The sequence below is a fragment of the Triticum aestivum genome, chromosome 4B (genome assembly GCF_018294505.1).
Source record: "Triticum aestivum cultivar Chinese Spring chromosome 4B, IWGSC CS RefSeq v2.1, whole genome shotgun sequence".
NCBI lineage: Eukaryota > Viridiplantae > Streptophyta > Magnoliopsida > Poales > Poaceae > Triticum > Triticum aestivum.
This window is the reverse complement of record NC_057804.1, coordinates 34,899,497-34,907,150: the sequence shown is the minus strand read 5'-3', so window position 1 is coordinate 34,907,150 and position 7,654 is coordinate 34,899,497. Positions and strand designations below refer to the sequence as shown.

The window sequence follows — 7,654 nt, the reverse complement described above, 5'->3', positions numbered from 1 at the left end:
TGGGCTCGAGGGAGGGAATCGGTCAAAGCATTCTTGGGCCGCCGCAGGGCAGGAGGACTTTCTCTTAGACACCTCCGGTCTCTCTCCACTCTCCTCCTATAAGATAGACCTCCTCTCCATTCCCCCCATCATCCAATCTCAGCTTCCAAGGCAAACCAAGAGGAGAGACCAAGGTAGACGACGATGGCGGTGTCGGTGGAGCTGCCCAAGGAGTACGGCTACGTGGTGCTCGTCGTGGTGGCCTACGCCTTCCTCAACTTCTGGATGAGCTTCCAGGTCGGCGCCGCCCGCAAGAAGTAGGTGTTTCTTGCCCATTTTTGTTCCGGAGAAACTGATCTTGGAGCTTGACGATCCTGCGCCGCTGCTCCTTCTTCCAGGTACAAGGTGTTCTACCCCACCATGTACGCCACCGAGTCGGAGAACAAGGACGCCAAGCGCTTCAACTGCGTCCAGGTCCGTCCGCCACCGCCAGATTCCCCATCGCCCGCCCTCTCCGTCCGCTGATCGATTTCGAGCGAGACTTGGCTGAATTCTTGTGGATTTGTGCTGTGGGGGTTGCAGAGGGGGCACCAGAACTCGATTGAGATGATGCCGCTCTTCTTCGCCACGCTGCTGCTCGGCGGCCTGCAGCACCCGGTCGCCGCCGCCGCGCTGGGGCTGCTCTACACCGTCGCCAGGTTCTTCTACTTCAAGGGCTACGCCACCGGCGTCCCGGAGAACCGCTACAAGCTTGGGTATGTGTGTTTGCTTTCCGCTCAGCGATGATTCAGATGATGATGGCGTCCAATTCAAATCATTGTGTGGACGTGGGGCAAAAGAAATTCACTTGATTTCCAGCATGTTTAGCTACTAGTTTCTTAGGAAATTTCTCGGTCCTGGGAATTTTACAGACCATGATAATTGGATGTGGTGTTGCAATCCTACCTAAGCTTCTGTCCTATGTCAACCACTCCGGTTTTATAGAGTACATGGTAACTACTAGGAGCAAAGTCGTGAGCTCTGAATTGAGTGTGAGAAATGTTTGACTTGAACCAAATTTGCAGCTTATGATGCCGAACAACGCGTCAATGACACCAAACGGCAACTGCTAGAAGGATTTCATTCCCTTTTTTTTGTCCAGTCAGTTCTCATTTGTCGTCGAGGCGGTTCTGATCTCGTCGATTTCCTTTTCGCTTTGGTGAACTCTGCAGGGGGCTCAACTTCCCGGCGATAATGGGGCTGATCATCTGCACGGCGTCGTTCGGCATCAACCTTGTCATCAGGGAGGCGATCTGAGGTTCCCGGACTGATGCCTGGCTTGATGGCCGCTGTGACTCGAGTCATTTAGGCGTGTTGATGATGTCTTTTAAAGTGTCAAATATATGTGTGTGCGTCTGTTTTACTCTCACAGAATAAGGCTGTATGGAGACGGATTATAACATCGAAGTTTTAGGTTTTGCAGTACAGTTTTGGATACGGTTTTCGTAAATCTCGTTAGTTTCTTGTGCCACATCTGCGGACCATGTTATGCTTGTTGTTATCTCCGGTGACGTTGATGTTGTTGTGTGCATTCGTTTCTCATAAAATCTTTAAGCCCCTCCAGCCTGTGTCAGTTCACAAGAGAAGTACAAGGCATGGTCATCGTTGGTGCACACAAAAAATACACCTCGCCAAGAAACAGCTGTTTTTAACTACTCAGATTATGTCACACATCAGAAGTGCATGCATGAGGCTGTCAATGTCGTTTCTAATTTCCAAAAATGCAAGTAATTTGCCAAAATCGCTATTATTTCGTGACTTGTGCTCAGCTAAAATATGCGCAATATGGTATCACATCTGCTACAAGAAAAGGCATCAATGGTGTAGTATAGCTACTGCCTATTCTCCTCTAGCAGCAGTGAATCTCCTCCGGGATGGGGTTGCCCTTCTGCTTACCACATGCTTGCGCGCCCCTTCATACGGCAACACGTCGTCTTCATCCTTGGTGAATCCCCTCCGGCCTGGCGCCGCCCTTCTGCTCGATCCATGCTTGCGCGCCCCATCATAGGGCGAGACATCCAATTCGACATCCTCATCATCACCGTCATTCTTCGCGTGTCCCTTCCGGGCTGGTGAGGCCCTTCTGCTCGACACACGCCTGTCTCCCTCCTTGTATGGCAAGGCATCGTCTTCGTCGCCATGGTTACTACTCTTGCCCGCGAACTCCCTCCGGGCTGGTGACGCCCTTCTGCTCGCTACATGCCTGCGCTCCTCCCCCTTGTATGGCAACCCCTCTTCATCGCCGTCGTCGTCTTCCTGACGAACAGAGTAAAAGCTTCTATCCTTGTTAGCTCCCTTGGTGTTTCTCCACACATCGTATCCGAGCTTATTATCCTGGGTATCGTCTTCGGGGCGGTCGTGGCTGCACTTTTTGCACTCCTGGTTCCGTCGGAAGTTAACAAAATCACATCTACAAGGGAGGTAATTTCTTATTAGTTCGTTATAAGCAGGGAAGAGTCACAAAGAGGACGTGGTTAGCACATACGAGGGGCATTCCCACTCTCCAGGGTTAAGCTGCCTTTTGGGCCGTTGCCCTTCACATTTAAAACACATCTTGTTGCGAGAGAAGTTCATAAAAGCGCATCTGAAAGCGCAAACAAGTGAGTATGGACAATGGAGAGCTGCTGAAACTGAAACATTAGGGAAAAATGTATACCAGGTCAGATAATTACCCTGGACAAATCCAATCTCCCATTTTCATTTCACTGATGGCTGCTTCTATCTTCTTTGGTCCATCAACTTTGCATTCGAGACATTGACGATTTCGAGCAAAATTTAAGAAGTTGCAGCTGGCAAAATTACAGAAAATCCATTAACAAGACATAATCAGCAGCCAATAGTAGTACAGTACATCATCCTTCCACATGTGCAAGAAAATAATATATGAAATCAGTGCAGCAAACAATAAAGGCCACTGATTAACGCCAGCTTTTTGCACAATCACGAATTTAGTCTTACAAAAAATCAACCCCGGCCAATGCATACCCCATATAAGAGGTGCTTCTACGATCCACCAAAACAAATTCTGCACAGATTCTGAACCTAGCGATAGAGCTGAGCACTGGTTAGTTGGCTACCTGCATGAGTACTAAGGTCGTTTCCTTCTATTAAAAAATACCACCAGGCAAGGTTCAACATAGTGCTAGGCTTGCTGTCGCCTAGCATTTAGCCCACTTAGGCTATGCCTAGGCGGTCATCAGCACAATCAGCAGCTACTTCCTGGAGAGCTCATAGGGAGAAATCTGACAGTGTGGAAGGCCAAATAAAAAGGAAAAAGAAAGAAAAGAAGGGCCGCCACCATATACAGCAACCATGACTGCATGAGCAATAGCAGCGACAACAAACCACCAGCGACCAACCACACTTCGTCATCTCACCAGAGCCTTTGGGTGCTCTCTCCCCACACTGGCTCCTCCCTCCCCATAATTCCTCGCCGGTGAGGTCGATTCCTTGCCGGAAAACCTCACTGGCTGCCTAGAGCCCTGCTCTTGCCCTAGGTTACACGTTTGGTTGTCGCCTAGCGCCTAAGAGGCGCCTTTCTGAATAATGCCACCAAGGGATAGTCTTGGCTGGTGCAGATCAACCATTTAACTCAACGTTCACTTCAAATCTAAGATTTTTTATTGAACACAGAAGCATTTTACACTACATAACATATCCAGGAAAACGTAACAAACCTGGCAGCCCAGCCTGTTTGGATGCACGCATCAAGAAAAAGTATAAACCGGCCTATTAGATACAACTAATTTAAACTAAAACGGACTGACCTTGCTTCTGGGATCCCTCCCATATGTGGATTTCTAGGAAGTCGGAAATCCTATTACAACATAACGTATCGCTTTGCGAACAGGTATTTCAAGCTCTTAAGCAATAATAGATACATCTAGATTTGGTTCAAATATCCATGCGAAGACTATCACTGGAGATGCAAGTAGACTTGGCTGTACAGCAAATTATATCATGCTACAGACAATCAATCCAAAATCTAGTACTCCTCTGATCCATATTACTTGTCGCTGAAACGGATGTATGACGTATTTCAGTGTTAGATACATCCGTTTGAGCTACAAGTAATATGGATCAGAGGGAGAATTCAAGTTTTCCTCACATAGAAAAGGTTACAATGACATTGTAAGCCATTGGATAAAGTACATAAGAATGCATTGTAATTGGGCAAAGTTAAACGCGGAAAGTACAAATACTGGATCAGATGGAAAAGCAGTCATAAGAAAAGCACAAACTGTCTTGTGTTTAGTGGTAAATGAGGATATAAACCAAATTTTCTGATAAATTAGTTTAATATCATTCAACTGGAATTAAGATAGTAGCATACCTAATTACAGCCCTAGAGATGGCCTTATGTAATGTGAATGAAGTAGTAACATATTTTTTCAAAAGAAGTAGTAACATATTTTTTTCAAAAGAAGTAGTAACATCTGTCCAAAGAAAAACTGGTTCTAGTGATGGTACTGGACCCTAGGTTGCATGAGTTGAGAAAATCACTGATCATCATACATGATGCTCTCATATGATCATTGCAGTAACAAAATCATCCGACTTAGCAATCTCACAGGGAACATAAAGAAAATCAAATCCAAGGTTCATAAAAAAGAAGGTAGAGCAGCATAAGCTGCATAACAGTCGATTAATTTAGAGATTAACGGACTTACTTCGGGCAAAGCCAGTCACCCTTCTTCATTTCAGTCACAGCTGTTTCTCTACCCTTTCCAGCTGAAACCCTAGATGATTGTTTGCCCTTGTCAGGTTTGGTTGATGAATCCTGCTTGCTATAAGTGTGAATTACAGGTTTAGGAAGAGATGGATCAATTGTTGTGTCACAAAGCATAGTCAGATCTGAGAGAAGCTTCTTTGCAGATTCTTGCACACCCCCACCAACAGAATTTTCTCCAGATAGGTTGGCTGGATCTATTGCATAAGTTAGCAGTATGCGCACAACATCAACGGTACGAGCTGCTTCCTCAGCTTTTGGAATGACATAAGCCTTATCACAAGACCCACGCAATTTGCAAACACTGCATGCCTGTATCAAAGATCAAAGTCTTAAGACCCTTTTTCTGATATCAAACTGTGAGTAAAGAAAGGAGCCTGCTATATGTAAAGAAAATCAACAGCCCAATATAATAGGAAACACATATTGGAGAAAGAACACACCAACTTACATCTCCTTCGTCAACCTGCACAAATTCTCTCAGCCTTTTTGCAGAACTGACAGCCTTTCGGAAGATATTAGGACAGCCACACTCGACAATAGCTTGAATATCCTTCTTGGGAAGAGAGCTGTGATAATAATGCAATCAAATTAAATTCCAGTCAAGCAAGAAACATAAAAGTAGTTACAAAGTTAGTAGGCACAATCAGTTCAAAGATTTAGTTACTGGTCACAGAATCACTGTTAAATTGCTGACAACCATGACCCCAACATGAATTGGGATATAACTTCTCTGGATAATATTTAATCATTACAGCAAGGTTCACATGTCCAGTATCAGACCTAGGAAAGTGTGGTAGGGCACATTTTCAGATCAGTTCACTGTCTACAATTCTACCATGTTTTTTTTGTGTCATTCTGCGAGTAATTGTTGAAGCCATGATAGGAATGTCAATTTTGTGGTTACCTGACCATGCACAAAAATCAAATAATTATAAATAAACAATCATTAATATATTTTTTCCAGACCTCCAAATCTGAATGTCTTTTAGCTAGGACTTACAATCCAATTTGAATTGAGGGATGGAACACAACCAAACACACTAGGTCTGGGAGTATGGATGATTCTACCACAGGCTTTCACAAGGCCACAACTAGGACCACGGCTCCAGGTAAAATCCTACCAGGTACCAAGTAGGCAGAGTGTGCAATAGAATATTAAGTCCAATGCATGCACAGAAGCAAACTATGACCGAGCTAGAAGGTAATTATGCATCTCGCAGCTGCGAACCTGAGAAGATCAAAGCGCTCGCGCGCGAACTTGAGGCACGCGTTCTTCACCCTGTTCTGGTCCCTGAAGGGGTAGTCGGGCTTGGCCACGGCATCCGCGGCCACCTCCTCGCCCACGGGGGCGCCGGAGGCGAGAGGGGGCCGCACGAAGTACCCCTTGGCCCGCAGCTTCTCGAGGAAGTCGGCCCACTCCGGCCACGGGTGGCCCTCGGAGACCGCGGCGACGGCGGAGGAGGCGGCATCCACCGGCGTGGTGGCGGCGGCGAGGGCCGAGTAGGCGGGGGCGGGGGCGGCGGCGTCCACCGGCGTGGTGGCGGCGGCGGCGGCGGAGCAGAAGCGTGCGGAGAGGAGTGGCCCCGGGAGGCGGCGGGAGGCGGGCGGCGGCAGGAGGGGGGAGGAGGCGAGGCGGTAGAAGCGCCGGATGGAGGAGCTCACGGCGGCGGTCAGGAGCTTGGAAGAGGCCATGGCGGCTGGGGGTGTACGGGATTGCTCAGGTGAGCATGGAGGCGGGGCTGGGCTGGGCGAGAGAGCAGGCAGAGAGGGGAATGGATGGATAGAGGAAGGATTAGGGTTTAGAGGGTTTTGGGACGAGAACAGCGTTGTTGGGCTTTGACTGACAAATGCAATAGTACATTTGCTCCTTTGCTTCAGCAGTTGATGATGGTATAGTGCTTCTCTTTTTTTCGACAATATAATGTGTTACTACCATCATAGAGCCAACATTTTCGCACAACACAATTTTTTGTTTTCACGAGATCAATAGTAGTTTATTCCAAGTGGGTAGGGCTACATCGTTGGTGAGACTTGGTTGTGTTTAGCGTTACGATGAATTTATGGTTGATACACCATGTATGTTAAACATAGTTTATATTCTGTTGCAATGAAATTATCATTAAAAAAGAGAGAGAAACTAGTTAAAACGAGGACACTAGGTGACCGGACAAGTCCTTTTCCCATTTGAAATTGGTATATTGCGTTATGGTCATGTTGTCACCCTGAAGACTACTATTTGTTCATCTAGCATAGACAACGACAAAACACCTCTTCAGCCAAGTAAAAAGGAAGAAAACTAAGTGTTGGGGCAGAAAGGACATCACGTAGACTTTCAAAGTGTGCCAAGATTTTAGTGCTGATGTTTTTTTTTGTCATTTGACCCTTTTGTCTAAGAAATAAATCAAGAACAAGGTCAAGGGCATTTGGCGATAAAGGCAAGGCCATATGTGAGTTGGGCATACCCCTTGGGTTTGGCCTCCAACCATCCAAACGTCGTCGTGGAGTAGAACGGTATCATTTGCGTCATGCCAGGCATTGCCCTTCGCTACGACCATTGTGCACTCTAAGAAGAAGAAGAACTAACACCCATTGGGTTGTCATAACGGACCATTTGTCCACCTTGAGAGCTATATCAATGACTTCATGACTATTTATAATGAGAAAAAACTTGATGACAAAAGTGAAAAGGGAAAACACAACAAAAACAATATTTGTTTGCGCCCGTTCAATAGACAACCAGATTAAACACAACGCAAAATGTAGTTGGGATGCAACATGATCCGCGTCAATTCCCCGCTATTGAGTGATGTTGGGATGCATTACCAAAGCTTATGTGTACAAATCACAAGTTATGTACAACTGAGTGATGCTGAGACCGCGTGCGACGACGGAGCAGGCGGCGTC

At 46.5% G+C, this 7,654-nt stretch overlaps 2 protein-coding genes across 2 annotated transcripts; one reads left to right on the top strand and one right to left on the bottom strand.

Moving 5' to 3' along the window:
• Window positions 1–1,489, top strand: LOC123090838 (microsomal glutathione S-transferase 3). The gene is made up of 4 exons (XM_044512189.1): window positions 1–296; window positions 378–453; window positions 562–734; window positions 1,191–1,489. The coding sequence occupies exons 1-4, from the start codon at window positions 184–186 to the stop codon at window positions 1,273–1,275; spliced, it is 447 nt and encodes a 148-aa protein (XP_044368124.1). The 5' UTR covers window positions 1–183; the 3' UTR covers window positions 1,276–1,489.
• A 157-nt stretch (window positions 1,490–1,646) lies between these two features.
• LOC123090837 (zinc finger protein VAR3, chloroplastic) lies at window positions 1,647–6,560 on the bottom strand. Its single transcript, XM_044512188.1, has 6 exons — window positions 5,979–6,560; window positions 5,199–5,316; window positions 4,689–5,059; window positions 2,691–2,807; window positions 2,504–2,602; window positions 1,647–2,428 (listed from the first exon to the last, which is right to left on the bottom strand). The coding sequence occupies exons 1-6, from the start codon at window positions 6,440–6,442 to the stop codon at window positions 1,858–1,860; spliced, it is 1,740 nt and encodes a 579-aa protein (XP_044368123.1). The 5' UTR covers window positions 6,443–6,560; the 3' UTR covers window positions 1,647–1,857.
• Window positions 6,561–7,654: the final 1,094 nt, after the last annotated feature.

Excerpts from the sequence above, each read along its gene's own strand:
- LOC123090837 (XM_044512188.1), bottom strand. The coding sequence starts at position 6,442 with ATGGCCTCTTCCAAGCTCCTGACCGCCGCCGTGAGCTCCTCCATCCGG. Across the intron at positions 5,060-5,198 it reads TGCAGGTTGACGAAGGAGAT|GCATGCAGTGTTTGCAAATT; the intron begins GTAAGTTGGTGT and ends TCTTTGATACAG. Across the intron at positions 2,808-4,688 it reads GGTGACTGGCTTTGCCCGAA|CTGCAACTTCTTAAATTTTG; the intron begins GTAAGTCCGTTA and ends TAATTTTGCCAG.
- LOC123090838 (XM_044512189.1), top strand. The coding sequence starts at position 184 with ATGGCGGTGTCGGTGGAGCTGCCCAAGGAGTACGGCTACGTGGTGCTC. Across the intron at positions 297-377 it reads GTCGGCGCCGCCCGCAAGAA|GTACAAGGTGTTCTACCCCA; the intron begins GTAGGTGTTTCT and ends TCCTTCTTCCAG. Across the intron at positions 735-1,190 it reads GAGAACCGCTACAAGCTTGG|GGGGCTCAACTTCCCGGCGA; the intron begins GTATGTGTGTTT and ends TGAACTCTGCAG.